This window comes from Peromyscus californicus, unplaced genomic scaffold, assembly GCF_007827085.1.
Source record: "Peromyscus californicus insignis strain IS unplaced genomic scaffold, ASM782708v3 Scaffold_2__1_contigs__length_46816999, whole genome shotgun sequence".
NCBI lineage: Eukaryota > Metazoa > Chordata > Mammalia > Rodentia > Cricetidae > Peromyscus > Peromyscus californicus.
Genome location: NW_026294540.1, coordinates 255696 through 278318, shown reverse-complemented (window position 1 = coordinate 278318; position 22623 = coordinate 255696). Strand labels below are relative to the sequence as shown.

Sequence of the window (22623 nt, the reverse complement as noted above, 5' to 3'; positions counted from 1 at the left end):
ACCAGAGAAGGGCACCAAATTTGATTACAGATGGTTGTGAATCACCATGTGGTTTCTGGGAATTGAACTCAGGATCTCTGGAAGAGCTGTCAGTGCTCTTAACCTCTGAGCCATCTCTCCAGCCCCCATCAGAGCAGTTTCTTGAGATGAAGAATCATATTTATTTCTTTAAAAATTTAATGCTCAAGGGCTGGAGAGATGGCTCAGAGGTTAAGAGCACTGACTGCTCTTCCAGAGGTCCTGAGTTCAATTCCCAGCAACCACATGGTGGCTCACAACCATCTATAATGAGATCTGGCGCCCTCTTCTGTATACATAATAAATAAATAAATCTAAAAAAAAAAAAAAAAAAAAAAAAAAAAAAAAAAAAATTTAATGCTCAAAATAGCTACATAAGCTAGGTTTGGTGGCACAGGCCTTTAATCCTTTAATACGTTTTTAACACTCGGGGCAGGTGGATCTCTGTCAGTTTGAAGCCAGTTTGGTCTACATAGTAAGCTCCAAGCCAGCCAAGGCTATGTAGTATAGTGGGGCCCTATCTCAGAAGGAAACAACAACAGACAAACAAAAAAACAGAAAAGGACATCCAGTCACAAAAGGACAGACTGTTGGAGTCCAATTAATTTAAGATTCCTAGAACACAGATCAGAGTGAGACCTACCTCCCCAAGGGACACTGCGGCAGTAAGCAAGCACTGGTAAATAAGAACTATACTGTAAATGCTAGTTAGTTCAGTGTTGAGATTTTGTTAAGCCTTTGTTGTACACACCCTACTGATACTTTCTATGAAGTATTAAAGCATTTAACAGGTCCTGCTCCGGTGCCTGGCTGAAACTGTGCCAGGAAAGCAGCCTTTTATGGGCAACTGGCCACACTGCCCTCATGAGCTGTTTAGACACTGGAACCCACTGTGCAGACACCTCTCAGCTGCAGTGGACCACCACAACCTCAGCTGAAGACTTGCTCCACCATGACCATTCCAGACAGCACCCACTGACACTGGAAAGTAGTACTGTGAGCAAGACAAGCATGGCGGTGAACACCCATGACCTTGCCATAATTACGAACCCAGGCCAGAGGGGGAGCACTTCCTTGGTGGCTGCACAGAAGCCTCTGATTGACATAAACATTCATGAAGGACGGCGGGTTGGTGCTAAGACCCTTGCCACACCCCTATTCTCTCTATATAAGTGGACCGAGGCACATTTCCCAGTCAGTGGAAATGCACTGTAGTATTAGCCAAGGGTTTAGATTGTCAAAGGCCAAGGGTCCTGAGAATGCCTGAGGTTTGAGGTTCATCCAGGAGCAGTAATATTATCAAATGCCTGCTGCTGCTTTCTACTGCTCAAAGCTAAAAACTGTAATAGCTGCCAAGTGCTGGGCCTGCTGCTGGGTAAAGCCCAAGGTAATAAAGGCTGTCAGCCTCTGGGCCTGCCAGTGTAGTCCCTTGGTCTCGGGCTCAACATGTCCTAGAACTGCCAGCACTGGAAGAGCAGATGGACCACTTTCCTACTCAGAAGGACCCGGTAAGTTGATCAATAACAACTAGGGCAGTAAAACTTGGAGGCAGGACGGTAGGTGCCAGGGGCTAGGTGTGGGGAATGGAGAATTGATAGTTTAATGCAGAAGGTTTTAGTTCAGGAAAATGGAAAGAACTCTGGAGGTGAAAGTTGATAGTTGAACAGTATGCATACACTTACAGATTACAAGAGGACAAAAGCTCTAGATTTAGAGCAAGAGCCAAACCTGAGATTTTTCAGTTCACCTAAACCCAATGCCAGATTTTGATCCCCTGGGGACTCACCCACCAAAGTAAGGTCCCCTACGCCTGCCACCTGGAGACTACCGGCAGGTGGCACTCCAGTCCGCGTTTCCTGCTCTGTCGGGGTGGGGTGTGGGGCGGAACTTCCACCAGCCGGAAGCGGGTGCATGCGGAAGTGTGTCCCTGGCGTCCTGCCGTCGGGCCGCGCGATTTGAGGCATGGCTTTCCGGCAGGCACTTCAGCTGGCGGCCTGCGGTCTGGCGGGTGGCTCGGCCGCTGTTCTCTTCTCCGCGGTAGCAGTGGGCAAGCCGCGCGGCGGTGGAGATGCAGACGCGCGCGCGACCGAGCCGCCGATCTGGACAGGAGTCTCGCGTCCCGGGCCCACCGTCTGGGACTCCAACTGGGACAGGTGCAGGGACGGGAGGGTGGAGCTCGGGCCTGGTTCCGCCCGTCCATCGCGGTAGGGTGGGTCTAGAGTTTGTGTGTGCCTGGGCGGCTGGTCTTTTGGAGAGCCCCAGTACCAGGACGACGCGTCCTCCAAGAGTCTCAGTGCCTCGACCATCCATCCCTCCGAGGGTACCTATACCCGTCCCGATAGATTCCTCAGAAAGTCCTTGTTCAGAGACAATACTCCCGAAGGTCTGTATCCAAGGACCATTATCCTCTGAGGGTCTGAAATTCTAAAGGATTACATTAATTTATATGTATACTATATATATACACACACACACACACACACATATATGTGTGTGTGTGTGTGTGTGTATATATATATAGTCAGGGTCTTGATATATAGCCCAGCTTGTCCTCACAAATTCTGCTGCAGCCTGCGGAAAATTGGGATTTCAAGCATGCTATTCACTCAGAGGTCAGAGAACCTGTGCTTAGAACTAAGAGGTTACCTATGGAAGCCCAATATAGTGGCACACGGCTTTAATCCCATCACTGGGAGTCAGAGGCAATCAGATCTCTGAATTCTAGGACAGCCTGAGCTAAATAGAGATCCTGACTCAAAAAAAAAAAAAAAAAAAAGGTTACCTGATTTAAATTCGTTTCATAGAGCCAGGCAGTGGTGGTGCATGCCTTTCATCGCAACACTTGGGAGGCAGAGGCAGGTGGATCTCTGAATTTGAGGCCAGCCTGGGCTACAAAGCGAGCTCCAGGACAGCCAGGGTTGCACAGAGAAACCCTGTCTCAAAAAACAATCAAAAACATTGTTTTATATTTGCTTGCCATATCTGATGCGTGGATGGACCGGTACAGTGACTGGATCTTTGTTAGGTAGGAAGGATGCATCACAGTTGGGTAAGCAACTGCAGGAAGGGACTAGGAAGTGGGCATATCCACTTGGTGTTTTTTTCTGGTGGGCCTTCCTCTGTGACAGTAGTCCCCAAATTCTGTATGGTCCAGCCCCACACATTCCTGCATCTGCAACAAGACTTTGGCTTGGCAGTTATATGGGACTAACACCCCAGGTTAGCCTGTTCAGAGAACGCTTGAGCCGCCACACTCTCCACCTTCCTCTTCCGTGATTGCTGTAATTTTGGCAGGCTTGATGTGTGCTGTTCCTGTCTCCTACAATTTTTTTTTTTTTTTTTTTGAGACAGGGTTTTTCTGTGGAGCCTTGGCTGTCCTGGAACTCGCTCTGTAGACCAGGCTGGCCTTGAACTAGGAGATCTACCTGCCTCTGTCTCCTGAGTGCTGGGATTAAAGGTGTTCGCCACCACGCCTGGCTCCTGCCTCCTCCATTTAACTGAGTTGCTTCAGTTTCTTCAGCTCCTACATACCCAGTCCACTAACTGCAGTCCTCAACTGTTGTGATGGCCACTACCACAGTGACTGAAATGTTTAAAATGTGCTTAGTGTGACTTAGAAAAGAGCTCTATTTTTATTTAATTTTAATTTAATTATAGTAGTCCCTCTGTATCCTGAGGGATTGGTTCCAGGATCTCTAAACATACCAGTTTGTGGATGTTCAAGATGGTGTAGTATTTGCAGATAACCTAGAGGTCTCCTGTATACTTTAAATCATCCCTAGATTATTTATCATACTTAATACAATAAAATTGCCACCTAAGTAGTTGTTAAATTATACAGCTTAAGGTAAAAATTACAAGACAAAAAAGGCCTGTTTAGTACAGGTGCAAATGTTTTTGAATATTCTGATACCTGGTTGATGAGTGTGGGATTTACTTATTAGATAGCTCAAACTGGCCTTTTGTGGTCCTTCTGCCTTAGCTTCCCATGTGTACTTGTACTATGAGAAAATATAGCCCAGGGCTCCTGTCTAGTATTTTAATTTAATTTAGGGATGTTAGTGCATACCTGTAATCCAGGTAAACCTGAGGATTGCTGTGATTTCAGCCTGGGAACACTGAGAGACACTGTCTCATAAACAACAAAATGAATAAACGATGAATGAAACAACCCCATAACTAGTAGATCCATACAGACAGTACAGTCCGAGGCTCTACTCAAGTGCAGCTGTCCATAGTCTCACAACCTCTCATTGTCACCTGGTTGCATATTTGCAGCATTATTGACAGTTTTTCCCCCTCATGTGCATGTGTGTGAGATCACGTGTGTGGGTCTGTGTGAAAGCCTGAGGTAGATATCGAGATTCTTCCTTAATCATGCCTCTAGATTATCCTTTAAGGCATGGTCTCTCAATCAAACCCAGAACTTGCTAATATGAATAATCTCACTAGGCAGCTTCTCCTGGGGATCCTGTTTCCACTTTCTGAGGCTGGAATTATAGGTGGGCCATTCTGCCTACCCAGTATTTATGTGGCTTCTGAACTCCAGTCTTCCTGCTTGTACTTTAACAAGCAATTTAACTTCTGAGCCACCACCCTAGCCCATCTTCACCAAGCGTGTGAACCGTAGGCTTCACATATCTGTTATGCCCACTGCTGCATCACTTTTTTGCCTAGTCTTTGGGTGAAGAGTGCAGGTATGCTCTGTGAGGCTGGCCTCCTTGAACTTGGTTTTCCCCGTCCTTTTCCCAAGTACTGAAAGGTGTTCTGGACAAGAGGTTATAAGACATGCTTTTACAATTAGGCGAGAGCCACTGTCTCTCATTAACCTGAAGAAGAGGAATGTGGAATCTGGAGAAGAAGAACTGGCATCCAGGCTGGACCACTATAAGGCAAAGGCTACAAGGCACATATTCCTCATCCGGCATTCCCAGTACAATGTGGATGGCTCCCTGGAAAAGGATCGCACTCTGACCCCATTAGGTAGGACTCCTTGAATGGTCTTGAAGTTATCAGCTGAACTTGGGATATAGGCCTTCTCCTCTTCTTTCCTGGTTTCAGCATGGTGGTGATGGAGACAGAGTCTCAACTATGTAGTCTAGGCTAGTCTGGATTCCTGATACCCCTGCTTTGCTTCCCAAGTAGGTGGAGACATGAATACATGGTAGTGTGCATTTATATTTTAAACAATTTCTTGTTTGGATAGCATATTTCCCATTTGTACATATATTCAAAAGTTGGATGGTAATATGTCTCCAGGCGTGTTCTCTAGCAGATTTTGCCACCAACCTGAGGCGTTGCTTTTGACAGCTGGGAACAAGCAGAAAATGAGGTCATCACTGTGGTGATGGAGCCATGTTCTCATATCCAGCAGAAAATGATTTTCAAAACAAAAAAGATTTGTTGTAGTATTTCCAGGCCTATGCTAAAGTACATTTGAGGAAAAGCATCTATACTTAATACTGGTGTCTCCTTCTTGTGACCCCCTAAGAATCAGTTTGTAGTTTGTGTTTTATGAGGCAGGCCTTGAACTCATGGCAATCCTCCTGCCTTAGCCTCCTGAGTGCTGGGATTATAAGTCTGCACCACCAGGCCCAGTTCAGTTTTTTGTTTTTTGTTTTTGGTGTTGTCATGTTGTCTAATTGTCACAAGACAGTGGGCCACTGTGATGCTGTGACTTGATTTTGTTCTCCCCCTACCAGTACTGGGAATTGAACCCAGGGTCTTGCATGCTAGGCAATTGTTCTACCAGTAAGCTATATTATATTCCCAATTAGAACTTGATTTTGAACATACTTGAGTAAAAATAGGAGAAATAGCAAAGGGTTCACATTCCACTGCTGGTAAGTGAACTCACTGTTGCTAATTGAATCAGGTACATTTTTCCTTGGGGTCGATTGTTTCTTTGCTTCCTGAGGACCTGACCCTGGTTGAGCCTTTGAGGACAACATCTTCCGTAGTGCTTGATGGTATTTCATTGTTTATTCAGTAAGTGGAGGGTTCTGGTATATAATTTTCACAGTTACTTTTTCCTTCAAGGTCGGGAACAGGCTGAACTTACGGGGCTCCGACTCGCAAGCCTGGGATTAAAGTTCAATAAAATTGTCCATTCCTCCATGACCCGTGCTGTAGAGACCACAGACATCATCAGTAAACACCTGCCAGGTGAGTGCTGGTTGCCTAACATGCTGAGGGTATAGATTCACTCTTGGTGATACATTGCTCAACAGGGATCTGCTCTTTTCCAGGTGTCTCCAGAGTCAGCACAGACCTGCTACGGGAAGGTGCCCCTATTGAACCAGATCCACCTGTCTCTCACTGGAAGCCAGAGGCTGTGGTAAAAATGCCATCCCTTGTGCCACTGGATTAGGGCAAGGCCTGCCATTAGCCTTGTCTACTTCCACACTGACAACTCCTTGCTCTGCTCTTAGCAGTATTATGAAGATGGAGCCCGGATTGAGGCTGCCTTCAGGAACTACATTCACCGAGCTGATGCCAAGCAGGAAGAGGACAGCTATGAGATCTTCATATGCCATGCCAATGTCATCCGCTATATCGTCTGCAGGTAAGTGCCATTAAGAATGCCCATGTATGTCTTCCTGTGTTACCATCCAGTTTCCCTGCCACCATCCTTTCTGGCCTTGGGTTTCCGCAGCCTGGGAGCTTCCTCATTCTTGACTCAGTTGTCTGTAGAATGCCTTTCTGTTTCGCCTTCCTCTGCTGTATGTGTAGTAGGCCCTAGTGAAACTGGCCATGACAGTGTACATGGTCAAGGAGCTGTGTTCGGGCCTCCACTACCTTATGGGAATGGTGAGTGTCTTAGGATCATTCAGAGTCCTGTTTTCCAAACACTTCTTCCAACTGCCTGTCGGTGGATGCTGCCAGCAGCCATCAGCACTGGACTTGTTCTGAGATTTTCCTTCATCCTGTTGTTATCAGAACTTCTCTAAGTACTGTCTTTCTCCATGTTTGTGTTTGTGAACAGTGTGGGCACCTTGTGGGTTAGGATACTTGTCTGCTAGTTCTGTACATGTAATTAGACATGTGCACAATCACCTGTTGTACATCATGACCATCATGATTATTGGTTTGCTGCTCATTTGCTTTGTGTTTTGAATTTTTCTTCACTTTCTGTAACAGCAGAATGTTCCAGGCTTATGCTGTTTCCCTGCATGCCCTTGTTCTAGCCACTTTTCTACGGGTGCCAAGGTAGTAGCCTGCTCCCTTCTTGGATTGTCACCTGTGCCATGATGTATGTTCCCATCACACCTGACCAGCAGCCCAGGGATGACTAGGGAACCTCATGTCAGTTAGGCGAGCATCAGTCCCAAGAAAATACATGGTTGCTGGAAAGCTGGGAATTCCTACTGGGCTCCTGGAGCTCCACATCAGACTGAGAACTGGCAGTAGGAAGGAGGGTGGTGTGGTGGACAGGTGCTTCTATGATGATATGGTCCCAACTGCTTATTAGGATACACCCTATATTTTTCTCTCAACATGTGAACAAGCCAGGAGTGCTCTGTTTTATACCTCATTATCTTATATTCTAAAACAGTCCCTGAAAACTGACATTAATGTTGAAAATGCAGGAAGAAGTAACCAGGAGCTTGGGAGGAGTACTTACACTGTGAGGACAAGCAGGGAGTTCTTAGTTCCATTCAGGAATGATCATCCTGAGTTGTGAAGAGTAACAGTAAGACTACATAGTTGTCTGGGCTGAGGTGTAGCTTAGTGGTAAATAGCTGGTCTGACATGTATAAGAGCCTGGGTTTGATTTTCTACATGAAGAAAGAAAAAGCTTTAATTTTTAAAAATTGTTATTTTATGTGTGCCATAGAACTTGTGTGGAGATCAAGGACAACTCTGTGGAGTCACTTCTCTCCTTCCTTCTACCTTTATGTGGGTTCCAGGGACTGAACCCAAGTTACAAGTCTTGCACATCAAGGGCCTTTGCCCAAGTTGAGCCATCTCACAGGTCTACTTTATTGTTTAAAAATGTACTTCATGTCAGGTGTGGTGGTACACACTGTTAATCCCAGCACCTAGGAAGCAGAGTTAGGCAGATCTCTGTGAATTCCAAGCTAGCCAGGATTACAGTGATACCTTATATAAAGTAACCCATTTATGACCTGGATGTGGTGCCACATACCTTAATCCCAGCACTTGGAAGGCAGAGGCAGGTGGATTTCTGTGAGTTCTATCCCAGAACTATATATATTTTGTGAATTCTAGGCCAGTTCTATATAGCAAGTTCCAGGTGAGCCAGGGGTTGCACAGTGAGACTCTGTCTCAAATAAAACAAATGGAACCTGTTTATGTGAAAATCTGTATAGCCCTGTGAGGATCTAGAAGCTCTTTTTAAGCAGTAGACCACCACAATGCATACAGTGTTTCAGCAGATGGGGCTAGAGATGTAGCTTCAATGTAGAGTGCTTGCCTGGTATGTACAAAGAGCTGGGTTTGTGTAGCAGCACAGAAGCCCAGCGTGAGTTTGAGTCCAGCCTGAGCTACATAAAACCCTTTAAAAACATTGGGGGGGGGGGGTGTAACCAGGTCCCTTTTCAGTATTAGCTAGGACACATCACAGGGCTTTTATAGTATTTATAACTTATAACTGACAAACCCAGTAGCAAGAAATGTCACGTGTTGGTAGTCACGTGTCGGACTCAACTCAGGCTAGTTCCTGAGGACACAGCACACTCAATTACTAGAAAATGGCAGAGACGACATCAAACTGTTCATCAAATACTCGTGTGTGTGTGTGTGTGTGTGTGTGTGTGTGTGTGTGTGTGTGTGTGTGGTCTGCATGTAGGTGCCCTTAGAGACCTGAAAGAGTGATTCCCTGGAACTGGGGTATTAGTTGTGAGCTGCCCAACATAGGTGCAGGGAATTGAACTCTGGTCCTCTAGTAGAGTAGCAAGTGCTCCTAACTGTTGATCCATATGTCTAACCCAATACTTGTGCCCTTAAAAAAGGAAATCCTAGCTGGGCGGTGGTGGTGCACGCCTTTAATCCCAGCACTCAGGTGGATCTCTGTGAGTTCGAGGCCAGCCTGGGCTACAGAGTGAGTTCCAAGAAAGGCGAAAAAACTACACAGAGAAACCCCATCTTGGGGGGGAAAAAAGGCACGGGGGGGGGGGGGGGGGGCTGCAGGGGTCATGTGTTACACTTCTATGCTGGAAGACTAGCCAAGTCTTGTCAGAAATACTTCTAGCACAAATTTGGATGCTTCTTGTTACAGTGCAAAGCAACCTTGATATCATTAGCTCTGAGTACATTTCTGACTTAGTTGGGTTAAGGCCTTGTCCCCACAGGTCAGATCCTTATTTAGTGTACTATTGAGACTTTCCCCCTGAGAATCCTTTCCCTGAAGACAGTACCACCTCAGTTACTTACCCAGCTGAATGTACCGGGCTGTCAACCTTGCCTGACCCAAGAGCAGCTCTGTACCAGCCTGAGCTTTCTGCTGGCATCATCATCTTTCTCTCCCCAGAGCACTGCAGTTTCCCCCGGAAGGTTGGCTCCGCCTGTCCCTCAACAACGGCAGCATCACCCACCTGGTGATCCGACCCAACGGTCGTGTTGCGCTCAGGACCCTTGGGGACACGGGGTTCATGCCCCCAGACAAGATTACCCGGTCCTGAGGCTGCGTGTAGGACTGCACCCTCTCCTCTGCTGGTGGCCTGGCTGCAGCCTTCCCTTCCTTGTCTTCCCGTCCAGACTGTGCTGTGGCTTCACCTTGTCTCCAGGAAGAGGATATCTCAGTGTTACATTTGGGTGCTTACTTCTGGCCCAGGCTGCAGAAGGCAACTTATGGGTTAGATGGCCTTTTTGAAAGCTTCCTACCTTACCATTACCACTAGCATTGCTCTACCAGGTGTAGACAGGAACCTTCTGGGGTAGAAAGCAGACATATCATGGGGACTGAACTGGCCTACCAGTGCTGTATCAGGTGATTACAGCAGATCAACTGAACAACCCATAAGCTCTGGCAGAAAACCTGTCAGGAGTATGGTGGTTGTTTACAACTCATTGTTTCATATACTACAATCTAGGAACTTTTGTTGCTTAAATATTTATCAAAAAATTTTCCTCACATGGGCTCTTGCTTTGAAAACCCACTTGTCAGCTCAATTAAGAGATCCTGTGTCTACTGCATCTAAATGAATTGAAGGGCAAAGGAATTGGCTTCCGATAAGGTAGATACAAGGCATGAAAGAAGTGGCGTTGCAGAAAGGCTGTGGCTTCTATATGGCAAGTACATGACATCCCTGTAAGAGGTTCTTTAGAGGCAATGAAGTAGCCCAGACTGACCAGATGAGGTGGCATATGCTTGTAATTCTAGCACTTAGGAGGCCAAGGTAGGATCATGAGTTTCTTGCTAGCCTGAACTCTGTAGAAAGACCAAGTCTTATAAACAAGACTATCCCAGAATGACTTAGTTTGCTACTGGTTACTGTTAACCTTTGGGCTTATAGGCTAGGTTATTTAGAAATGATGTGTTTACTCCAGATATTCTGATAACTTAGTGAAAAACTGGTTTGTGTATATGTGTTTTTGCTTTTTGAGTCAGGATCTTACTGTTGCCCAGGCTGGCCTCAAACTTAAGACCCTTCTCAGTCTTTTGAATGTTGGGATTGTAGATATACACTATCATACCTGGCCCAAAAAATCCCAATACAGTTTTTATGAAGTGGTTGTGAGCATTTTCTGTAATTAATACAATGAATTGGAATATTTGACCCATCTCTCTGTCCTGTTTGGAAACAAGTATGTAATAAAATTTTACTTCTTTGTTGTTTGTTTGTTTGTTTTAAAGAAAAAAAGTGGTATAATTAGAAGCCCTTTCTCAGTGTCTTCTATCCTAGGCATCCTGCTTGGAGGACTACCTCCCACAGAAGGTACAATGCTTCCTTTTCAACACTAGGCCTGAGAGGTGTTACTTGGAGGTAACCTTGGTTACCCACATTCCACTTTCTAGTAGTAGTTGAAGGAGGCATGCCAGGCTGTTAACTTCTAAACACAAAGCTCAAGGCTCCTCACTTGACCTGATGGGAATGTAAAAGCATTTTACAGGGAGTCAGTGTACTAAGAGTATACCCCACATGGTACAGCCTCCATAATCTTTAAGGACTGGCAGTATTTTAGGAACAAGACTTAGCTTTGAGGTGAGGCCACCTACTTGTATATGAGTTATATATCTTGGAGGCTGACAGTCATCTGCAAGACATCGTGATCACTTATAACAGCAATGATCCTGCAAGCTGAGAGCCCGACTCCTAGTCAGTTGCCCTATCCCTTCAGATCCCAATTTTCCTTATCACCAGTCAAAAAAAGAAAAAAAATCACACTGCAAAGTGATAGCTGAGAATGATGGAAGACATACTGAACAGCAGGGACAAGAAGCTGGATCAAGGCCTGCAGAAGTTTGTTGGTTGGTCATGATACCAGTGATCCAATAGATTTCAAAGACTCTCCAGTCAGGCCTTGCTTGCTGGGCTGCTGATACAAGGCTATGTCAAAATCTAATTTTCTGACTTTAAAATTATACTGTTATTTCTCATTTGTCTCACAGGAAAACATTGGAATGAAGTACAGCACAACCACCAAAATGACCATACTAATTGTTAGATTTGAAACCAACCATGCGAAATTGGGTTTCTAGATTTTGTAAAGTTATGACCAGAATGCAGCATTTGGCTCAATTTAAGAGCTAAGTACATTCCAGGAATAACCTGTTTTCTTAAAAATGAAACTCTTCAGAAGTTTTAGATTCTTTATGGCCTATGCCTACACATGCTGTGAATATTGGGCAGGAGTGAGTGCCCACTAACCCTGTATTAGGGAGGGCTGGGGCCAGGGTGTCTTAGAGGCCCAATGACGTGATAGAAAATGTTTTTGTGGTGCTGGATATTGAAACCATATTCCTTGGTTTGGGACAGTTATTTAAAGACTTCTGAAACACTAATCAAGTGGTGGGAATGTTGTGCCACTGATTCTTCTTGACTATTGTGTTTAACTTCATCCCAATGTTTTCCTATGAGATAAATGAGAAATACTAATATAATTTTAAAGTCGGAAAATGACTAGATCTTGACATAACAAGTGTGTGTGTCAACAGCCCAGCAAGCAAGGCCCAACTCAGGAAGACAAAGTACTAACCATTTCCTCTAAAAGCAGTAAAGATCCAACTATTCAATAGCATCTGGTACTAATTTTCAACACTGTACTCTGCTCTTCTCTAGAAACGAACAATGGGGACTTCTGTTGTCTCTATTACAAAGTTCAATAAAGTTCATCCATACCATGGCACTTCAGGAAGGATGCCTTACATACCCCTATCACACATTACAAACTAATGGTTGTTAATAAAAACAGGCCTTCCACTGATGTATAATCGAATATCAACCAAAAACTAGCAAGTAAACCTGTCCAGTTCAAGGCCATTGAGGTAACATTGTAAGACTACCTCACAAATATCAATGTGATACACAAATTAATGTACTTTTCCATGAAAATACTGCTTACAGTTTTACTAAAAAGGGAGTTCTGTCTGTTAAGTGATCTTTCTGAAAGCACTGTGTAAAAATGACTCATTAAACAGTAGAGTGTCATACTCTACACACTAGTGGTAAAGGTGGCTTAAAGAGAAATGGGCTAACAAGATGACTCAGCAGATAAAACTGTCCCATCCAATGACTTGAGTTGGATCCCTGTGACCTACAGGCAATAAAAACCGACTCCCAAAAGTTGTCTTCTGATCTCCACCCAAATGTAAAACTAGTCTGTGAAGCTAGCACAAAACTAGTACTTCAATTTTTATTTGAGTATTGACAACCCCCACCCCCCCAAAAAAAACCAAAACAGGCAAACAGGTAAGAAAACAAGATCATAGCTGAATATAATGTGTGAATTTTGGTTTCTTTTGAGAACAAAGATAATCCTTTTAGTATGACATTGTTTTCAGGTCACGATATTGGCTGTCTTACACTTATATATCATCTGCTTACACCGGGAATGAAAACACTCCAAGTAATAAACTTTGAATCCAAAGTCCTAAATCTCAATTCTAATATTTCTGATCCATTTATCACATTAAAATAAGCTTTAAAAAACTCTAAACATTTCAACTCAGAATTTTTATTATTATTATTATTTTTTGTTTGTTTTTTTGAGATAAGGTCTTTCTATGTAGTCCTGGCTGTCCTCAAACTCACAGAGTTCTGCCTCCTGAGTGCTGGGATTAAAGTTATGTGCCACCATGCCCAGCCAAAATTTTTATGAACAAAAATGAATCTAACACCCATTTTGTGGCACTGTATGATCTCAAAATCTAAGCTCAGGAAAATTAAAAATGACTCACAAAAGGCACTGAAGTTGGCAAAATCAGTGGTATAGTTTTCAATTGGGGTTAAGCAATGTAAGTAAGTGTCTATAGAATAGTACTGCCCTTGAGAAAGCAGGTGCACCAGAGAGCCAGGACCTACCTTCAGCAAGGTGGTTTTACCTTTGTACCTTAGGGTGGGTAGCACACTCTGTACAGATCTCTTGGGACTAATGACAAGGGATAGGGCAAAGTAAACATTGTAAGCAACTGAAATGACCTCAAATTTCAAGCTTTAAATTGTAGTGTAATGTTCTTTAAATGGATTCTAAAATATGAGATATATTTGTCACGTAATCATGCTCAATGAAGTCTCAGGAAAAGTTTTAAGACTAGGAAACTTCTACATTACTTAATTATCATTACACCGACAACTAAGTCAAAGCACATGGAAGTTCTAAGGAATAAAAATTGTTTTAGTTATTGCTGGTGAGTTGTCTGTGATTACTGGCATGACTCCCGATGGTTTTAATAACCTTTTTTGCCCCCACAAGAAAACGTAATTTTTTTTTTTAATCTTCTAGCAGTGTTTTGAGCATGGCTACTAAAGTGCTGTCTCACTGTTGGAACGACTAGGATTAAGTGACAAACACAGATTTTTGCCATTGCATATCAGAAAACTGCTCCCACCCAAAGAATGAGACAACACAAAATTCATCTGTTTCAGAAACAGTGGGTATGCATACAGGTACTTTAGAGCTCTGCTAACACCACAGGTAGCCAGCCTCTATTAGAGCAACACCTCACTTGCCTAAGTCAACTGAAATTTTCTCCTGAAACGTCTGAATCATTACTACAGCCACACTTTTCAAACAACTAGGATTTGAGTTTGCTTTCATTAACTTCCTCCAAAATAGCAAATTTAAGTTTTACTCATAACATTGTATATTCTAAAATTCTGGTACCCTCAAAGTGAGGATTAAGAAGTTATTCAGAATACATTTTTTTTTTCATAGAATTTTTACCAATAAACATATCACCCTTCTTTTAAAAACAAAGAAGTAAATGAGACCTAGGAGTGAGCATACTGGCTGGCTCTACAGAGCTGCAAGTCGGGCCATGTGTGCCATTCTTTGGAAGTGGCTCCCATGTGCTGGACTGTAACGACCGGGGCTGTGAAGGCCAGGGGAGGAGGTGTTGTGGCCAGGCTTGCTGGGGCTGCTACCAGCTGGACTGCTTCGCCCTGAACTGCAGCTGTGAGAGCAACCAAGATCCATCAGCTCAGTTGTGAATTTCCCCTTCAGTGCAGGACTTGGCCAACTACAGAAACCAAAAAGAGATTCGTTACCACAGAAAAGCACATCTACAGAGTAGAGATTTAAGAACAAAACAAATGGACACCTGCCTTTCTGACCACATCTACATAAAGATACAGGCCAGGCTTGCATTGGGAAGCTACACAGCTTAGCTTTGACACTGTGAGAAAGCCACCCATGCATGATAACCCTGTCAGTCTCTACACGTTGATGTTCTGATAGTACCTTTGTCTGTCCGAGGGTGAGTAACACAGGACGTTGCTTTTCCATCTGTGGACAGCTGGGTACAGGCCAGGGTCAATAGAGGCACACTCAAGAGCTGCTAAAACATCTCGATCTAGTTTTGATGGCTCTTCTCTAGAATGCAGAACAGAAAAGATGTAAGAAAAAGTAGAAACACTGAATAAAAAAGCCCAGAGATTTTTAAGGTATCACTGTATATTTAACTCAAGAACTAATCTGGAAGGGCTAGAGAGATGGCTCAGCAGCTAAGGGTGCTTGCTGGTCTTACAGAGGACGGGAGTCTGGCTTGTAGCACCGGCACTGGAAGGCTTACAACTGCCTGTAACTTTCAGCTCCAGGGAATCTAACACCCTCTTCTGGCCTACACAGGCACTAGCAATCATGTGCAGGCACACATGCACAAAAAAAGTGGAAAAAAGAAAAAGAACTAATCTGGGCTGAGTATATTAATCACCAAACCACCTGTGTATCAGAAAGCCTAAACTGGAGGGAGGAATGCTGGTATGCAGGGCCAGGGCTGGTCAAGGTAAGTGCTGTATGGAAGGGTCAAGACAAGTTGGGTCTTCCACTGTAGTATCATGTGCCCTCATTATTAACATGGTTTTGAGTCTTAAACATAGGGCAAGTCAAATCATTCTGTTGGTATACCCTTACTGACACTGGATCAGCACAATCCATATAGAAGACCTCGGAAGAATATTCAGAAACTACACACTCATTACAAGCTTTAACTTACCCAGAAAGGAAGAGCCTCCTGGTGGGATCTCCCGTGGCAGATGAGAACACAGGTTCCAGACTAGCCTGACCTCCAAGCTGGGGGCTGTTGGGATCCAAAGACATTTCAGCCATTGCCTCTGACACTTCATGGTTGGTTCTGACTTGGTTATTTTCAAGTCTCGATATTGCAGGAGGAGGTACCAGCAAGTCACTCCCTACTACATCCTTACTTGAAGCCAGTATCTTATTTTTATTTGGTGTCTCAATAAGACTATCTCCTAGAGTCTGCAAATTCAGTTTATCAAACTCTAGAGTCAAAGCAGAAACAGGTAGTGGAAGGGCCTCTTCCCCACTGGTGGCCTCTGGTCCCCCGCTTCCACCTGTGGTCCTGTGGTTCAGAGGATGACAAAGCCCATTTCTGTTGTTATGGGAGCAAGATCCAACTGAGGCTTCTCCAGGGTCCACCTTCTGTCCCAAGGGAAGGGAACTACATTCAGAGTTTTGGAATTTATTGGTTGTGGGCTGACTCTGACTTTGAGCTGTATTTTGCTGATTTTTAATTTCTTCCAAGCTAATGTCATCATCCCCATCTAGAAATGCTCCTACAGAGATGGAATTGCTGTACTTCTTTCCACTGCCTGTGAGGGCAACAAAGCAGTATATCAGAGTGCAGGATATAACTGGAAGGAGCCTTCACTCAATGTAAACCCTTCAACTCAAGCAAGAAATGACTAATTCAAAACCTGGTTAGGAGGCCGGGCGGTGGTGGTGCACACCTTTAATCCCAGCACTTGGGAGGCAGAGCCAGGTGGATCTTTGGGAGTTCGAGGCCAGCCTGGGCTACCGAGTGAGTTCCAGGAAAGGCGCAAAGCTACATAGAGAGACTCTGTCTCGAAAAACCAAACACCTGGTTAGGTTTTAAGACAAGGGCCCTGTGGCCAATTTCCCACAAGGTGACTTGATAAGGCTCCAGAAATATTGTGTAGGACAAACACATGAAAAACTGCTTCATGTCTCTATTCTGCAAATGAAATATATCAACAACTTGAGACTAACACTGTAGTTGCTGTAACTATGGTACATGCGTGGGACTCTTTTGACATTAACTAAGTGCTTATAGTCTCATGAACAATAGGTTCAGAGTATATGAAGCCATACCCTGGCACTGACTCCCAGGCTGGTATAGCTTCTTCCACAGCCCATGTGCACAGCCTTCACTCCAGCACTATTCTCCATATTCAAGGTTGTTTCTTAAACTCATTATGAGTGTATATGCACATAATCTCTGTGCTGTGGGTATATGTGTGTGAACAAAGTGGCATGAGACTAGAAGTCAAACCATTTTATGGAGTTATCTCCTTCTACCTTTATGTGAGTTCTAAGGATTGAACCTGGGTCACCAGGCTTCTGTAGCAAGCACCTCTATCTGCTAAGACATCTCAAGGCACTAACTTGTTTCTACATGGTGTAGATCATGTCCTTCCTCCTTCCCCACATTGTTCCAGGAAATTTAATTTGCAAAGTAAATGCTTTATAGGCCAATGGTTCAATTTTAATTTAGAAAGCTTTAAAATACATTTGTTTAACTTCTATTTTGGGGGCCCATAGCTCTAGTAATTACAAAGTTTCTACTTGACTTTAAAATTTTACTTTTTTGTTTGTTTTCTTTTTAAGACAGGGTCTCCCTACTTTATTCTCGGATTTTGTGTAGCTTAAGCGGGCCTCCAACTCACTGTACTCTTCCTGCCTCTTGCCTTCAAAATTCTAGTATAGGCAATAACTGCCACACCCAGTAAAATTTATTTGAGACAGAGTTTCATGCAGCCTGCCAGCCTGGCCTCAAACTCACTGTGTAGCTGAGGTTTGCCTTGAACTTCTAATCCTGCTTTCTCTCTCTCAAACACTAACATTATAGGCACTAATACACTAACAAAGTTTGTATTAGTGCCTATAATGTTAGTTTATAATATGTTTAGTTTGATTCATTTTAATACTTAAGTTTTATTTCTGATTCAGTGAAAGTTTTTCTGAGGTAAAAGTAAAGTGGTACTGTACCAACAACAACTCTAAGCCAATTCTTCTCCAGGGAGGGTGGCACTCTATGTGGGAACTGCAGAAGCACAAGGGAGAGGAGGGAAGAATTCAGCTGGAGGACTTTTGTGAAGACTCTTCTTCCAGCTCCCTTCTAGAGCACTAATTTACTAGTTTTTGGTTTCATTTTAGTTTTCTTTTAACTATAAAAATGACATATGCTAGGGGCTGGAGAGATGGCTTGGTGGTTAAGAGTACTGACTGCTCTTCCAAAGGACCCTGGTTCAAATCCCAGCACCCACATGGAAATTAAAATTAAAAAAAAAAAAAAAAGATATATGCTAGTTGTAAAACATCTGGAAAACTTTCAAGTGAGGTGCAACTAATGTTGCTATAGTCATCTTAATATTTTGAAACTTAATATTATGTGAATATACTGAATTATATCGTTTTCTTCCCCATTAACTGTACACATTGTTGTACACCACTCTATAATTGTTCACATCATTCACCATTCTTTAAAACATAACTTTAAAAGCATGGTTTTTCTTTTTTTTCTTTTTCTTTTTGGTTTTTTGAGACAGGGTTTCTCTGTAGCTTTGGAGCCTGTCCTAGACTAGCTCTGTAGACCAGGCTGGCCTCGAACTCACAGAGATCCACCTGCCTCTGCCTCCTGAGTGCTGGGATTACAGGCCTGCACCACCACCGCCCGGCAAAAGCATGATTTTTCTAGCTAAGGATAGAACTACTTTCTCAGTCAGTCCTCAACTGCAGGGTGAAGTAAGCTACATTGAGGTTTCCAGCTGTGTCGAATAAACTGCCAGCCCAGTCTGTACAGCACCTTTACTTTGGTAAGGTGGGAACCTTTCCACACTAGGATCTTATAATCATGGCTTAGGGTGTTTTAAGGTATTTCTCCCCCTCCCCTTCCCTCCTTCTCCTCCTTTTTTTTTTTTTTTTTTTTTGGTTTTTCGAGACAGGGTTTCTCTGTGTACCCCTGGCTGTCCTGGAACTAGCTCTGTAGACTAGGTTGGCCTCAAAACTCAGATCCACCTGCCTCTGCCTCCCTAGTGCTGGGATTAAAGGTGTGCACCATCACTACCCAGCTTGTTTTTACTTCTTTTAAAGAGCATTTTTCTTTTCCCACTTCATTTTGGGGGTATTTTTGCCTTTTTCCCTACAATATTAAAAACTTTAATATCTCCTCACACCACCCTCCTAGTGCTGGGGACTGAACTTTACTCATGGTAAGCACATGTTCTACCACTGAGTTATATACAACACACTAATTTTCCCTTTTTAATGGTGCTGGCGAGTTACGACCTATTTTATGTTTTTTTGTACTCAGTTTAACCTTTTCTAAGCATTCCATTAACTTGCTCAAGGCACCCTAGTGACTGACAAAATACAGTGTCCAGTATTGTGGAACGTATCTTGTCCTTTTCCTGACATTACACATTGTATTCAACTATAAGGTATATCTAGGTCAGGAAACAATGCCAAAAGCATCAGACTGCTTGCCAGGATGCCACATTTTTCAGTTATACCTGTATACCACTTTGCTTGCTGTGATTCTGTATTTTTATGTACTTTATATGCATACAACACAATTCATATAGCTGTATATACATATAGGTGCTCAGACACACAGTTTTCTGTGATGCCTTTTTGTTTGTTTTTTAACACAACTATATGCACATTTTCTGACATGACTTTGAGGAAAAGATCTGCTTTTATAGTAAAAGCACATTGAAAAAGAAAAAGAAAACCCACAGACACCTCAGACCTGCACTTGCTTACCAAAAACCAAGGCTCTGTCCTGAAGGCAGCCTTCATTTTCTCCTATTTCTTGTTGAGCCTTTTTGTTCATTTCCTGTTGGGTAAGGTATTCTTCTAGTCTTTGCAAGCCTTCCTGGGAAGACAGATCAACAAAACATCCCAGAAACTCCCAGTATTCAACCCAGGGGTACCCCAGCTCATGAGCTAGCTCCCTGTAAGAAATAAAACACAATTAACCAGTTGAGAAAACAGGAAAAAAACAAAAAACCAAAAACCAAAAAAAACTGAGTACACAGAAAATAGCACTTAATCTTCGAAGTACCAAAACTCTAATTTTGAGTATCTTATTTTACCCTAAACTTGGGACATTTTCTAGTGCTCCCCTATTGGTAAGACCCTGCCATGTCCTTTGAGGAGCAACTCTATGATATATCAAGTGACTTTCACTCATGGAATCCTAGTGTACACTCACTCATACCAACTTCACAGCAAAAAGTGACATGCAAAGCCTAATACATGTCCTTGTTTGGCAAAGTCTGTGGCAGGGTCAAACTGGCACATACTTTGAAAAAAGGTTCTAACAGCTCCCAGTAAATCCATCTGGGAACTGTTACATTTCAGTATTCACAGTTAATATTTTTCTATCATCTATCCACAACCACACAGCACACTTTGCTCAACTGATCAGTCATGGTCCAGTAAATACCTTCCCACTCTCTCAATGCCTCGTTCTGGGTCAGACTTTCTGATGTTGTGGAAGAGGCCTGCTTTCTTTCGAGGTGGAGTTTTCCATTGCTTTCGAAAATCTTCAGCCTAGGGGGAAAAAAAAAGTGGAAGACAGGCTGTTTCATGCAGCTCAACTGAGACTCAGAACCAACACTACAGACTCAATAGCTTTCTACCACTTTACAGATTCTGCAGCCATTTCTACTATATAGCCAAGAGGGAGCATGACCTCACAGGATCAGGGGAAGGAGGTTTGGTTGTGTGACTTTTCCTAGGTAGATGTTTGTTTATAACTATCCAGGAAAAGTGATACAAGGGAGAGGTGCCTTTCTGTACTGGCCCATGTTGAGGGTCAGATCTGGCCCAAGATGGCCCAAGTATGAGGCCTCATCCTAAGAACAACAGGTATTGTCTACCTCCATGTCACTGGTACATGTCCCATTTCCCCTACATATAGAAGAGAAGCTGACATCAATCTGTCATAAATAATCCTTACTGGAATTGTATGTTTATTGTAGCTCATTTATGAGACTAACACATCACCTACTACGCTAAGAAGACATAGAACATAGCTCTAATCCCAACAGTCTAACATCACCTACCGTGCTAAGAAGGCATAAAACACAGCTCTAATCCCAACAGTCTGAGATCATTTGGAATGGCTCCATTCTTGTGAATTATTTAGAAAGTTGTTTTGTGACAAGGTCTGACTATATGTATAACCCAGGCTGATTTTCAAATTGTGGTACTCCTGCCTCAGTCTCCCAAGAAGCTGGGATTATAGCCTGTGCCACCATAACCAGTTTATTTAGAGTTTTAAATAATAGTTTATACATTGTCAGTGAGGTATCACTGGAGAAAGCCATCAATTGTAAATTTGGCATATAAGCATGTATAATCTGTGATCCACAAACTCCATCATTATAAACTTCCTGACAATCTCATGTGTGAACAGAGCTCAACTGGCTGTGGCCTCAAAGAAAGACAGGTATATCACAGGAACTCAGGAACATGAAGGAAGGGGTAGAAGTTCCAAGTGTAGGAAGCTCAGTCTAGAATTTGAATTTGTAAATGTGGAGCTCCCCAAGTCACAACAGACTGGTAAGGGACAAAAGGGGCTTGCCCAGGAAAACACTACTATGTCAGGAGACCTGGGCTTCCAATACACCTTCCTTGGCTACATCAACAACAACAAAAACCACTCTAAGTCCTCCTTATCACTTCATCAGAGGTAGTCTCAGATAAAGATGGCCCTAGCCTTCCATGAGTTGATCTCCAAAACTAAAACAAAACAACAGGCTGGAGCACCAAACCCTAAAATGTAGAGATAGCCAGGACAATCCCAAAACTTTCGTCCCTGACCACTCACCTTGGATGGACTTAGAGGCCCCACAAAAGCTCTCAGTGTCATCACAGGATCTCTGGGGCTACTTCTACAGTGGTCAGCATTAGAGGCTTCAGCTCTCTGGTCTGAGGACCATAGCTCCCCAATGACAGGAGAAGAAGTGTCTTCTGCTCTCAGAAGTGGCACATAGTAGTGACCTGAAGAGGAGATAAATGTCAGCCACAAGCATCTACTTGTGTGGTCTGAGTATGGGTCTGGGGGAACAACAAGGCAAACAAAGACAGAAGAGACCAAGTAAAACTATAGGTTTGGGGGCCAAGACCAATTTGTGGCAGCAACTACTTAGCCTGATCTCCATTCTTTACTAAAACAGGTTTTTGTTTGATTTTTCCCCTGATCCTTGTTTTCACAATGGAGATGATGATACATCTTGCAAGGCTTTGAGATTACTAATGAAGATGCATACTTAATGGTATTCAAGTTCTTACTTCTACATGAGCCGCCAAGAGTACATGTTTGTAAAAAGAACTATGAGCAAACAAATAGGTCAGTAAGATTCAGACCCATCCCATATTGCCTCTAATCAATGTTCAATTTCCCATTTTGTTCAATGATTTACCAATGTTATTTTGCCAAGACTTCAAATCTAGAAGGCATCATGTAATTCTTTAAAAATTATCCAATCTGTCACTACTTTTAGACAACCCTACTTTGTGGTAAAACTTCTGGAGTCAAACTATCTTTTCTTTCTCCTACGTTATCCTAAGGTCTTCATCTCTCTTACCACAAAAAAATAACTCTTTTCTGTATATCCACCTATAAAATATACCATTGACTTCTTGTCCTGAAACACACTGAATATCAACAAAACAAAAACACTTAACAACAACAAAAGTAAGGAGAGAAGGGGCAAGCAGCAGACACCCAAGGAAGCTAGAAGTCTGGAGCCAGGAGTCTGATTAGGACAAAGAAGGAGCTTAGTACACAGAGGTCACATTTCCTTCCACCCTGATTCAGTTTCTCATGTGTAGAAGAGGTAAGAGGTGTGCTGGAGCTGGGCGGTGGTGGCGCACGCCTTTAATCCCAGCACTCGGGAGGCAGAGCCAGGCGGATCTCTGTGAGTT

The 22623-nt window shown here is 43.3% G+C and overlaps 2 protein-coding genes across 4 annotated transcripts in view; one reads left to right on the top strand and one right to left on the bottom strand.

Annotated features, from left to right (window-relative positions):
- Positions 1-1916: 1916 nt before the first annotated feature.
- Positions 1917-10813, top strand: Pgam5 (PGAM family member 5, mitochondrial serine/threonine protein phosphatase). Of its 2 annotated transcripts, none has more exons than XM_052754857.1 (6): positions 1917-2171; positions 4823-5001; positions 6058-6183; positions 6267-6355; positions 6453-6583; positions 9512-10813. In XM_052754857.1, the coding sequence occupies exons 1-6, from the start codon at positions 1981-1983 to the stop codon at positions 9660-9662; spliced, it is 867 nt and encodes a 288-aa protein (XP_052610817.1). In that variant the 5' UTR covers positions 1917-1980; the 3' UTR covers positions 9663-10813. The 2 variants fall into 2 exon arrangements, with proteins under 2 accessions (XP_052610817.1, XP_052610816.1); XM_052754856.1 differs by having other exon boundaries at positions 6450-6583.
- Positions 10814-12894: 2081 nt separating this feature from the next.
- Ankle2 (ankyrin repeat and LEM domain containing 2) overlaps positions 12895-22623 on the bottom strand; it is a 29278-nt gene continuing 19549 nt past the window's right edge. For both annotated transcript variants that reach the window (XM_052754854.1, XM_052754855.1), the window contains exons 8-13: positions 21524-21696; positions 20135-20241; positions 19450-19640; positions 15638-16256; positions 14884-15015; positions 12895-14662 (exon numbers count right to left, since the gene is read on the bottom strand). In XM_052754854.1, coding sequence (XP_052610814.1) covers positions 14440-14662; positions 14884-15015; positions 15638-16256; positions 19450-19640; positions 20135-20241; positions 21524-21696 — 1445 coding nt within the window. In that variant the 3' untranslated portion in view covers positions 12895-14439. The remainder of the gene's footprint in view (positions 14663-14883; positions 15016-15637; positions 16257-19449; positions 19641-20134; positions 20242-21523; positions 21697-22623) is intronic.

Coding starts and splice junctions, on each gene's coding strand:
- Pgam5 (XM_052754856.1), top strand. CDS start 1,981: ATGGCTTTCCGGCAGGCACTTCAGCTGGCGGCCTGCGGTCTGGCGGGT. Junction 2,172..4,822: donor TGGGACTCCAACTGGGACAG/GTGCAGGGACGG, acceptor TTTTACAATTAG/GCGAGAGCCACTGTCTCTCA. Junction 6,184..6,266: donor CATCAGTAAACACCTGCCAG/GTGAGTGCTGGT, acceptor GCTCTTTTCCAG/GTGTCTCCAGAGTCAGCACA.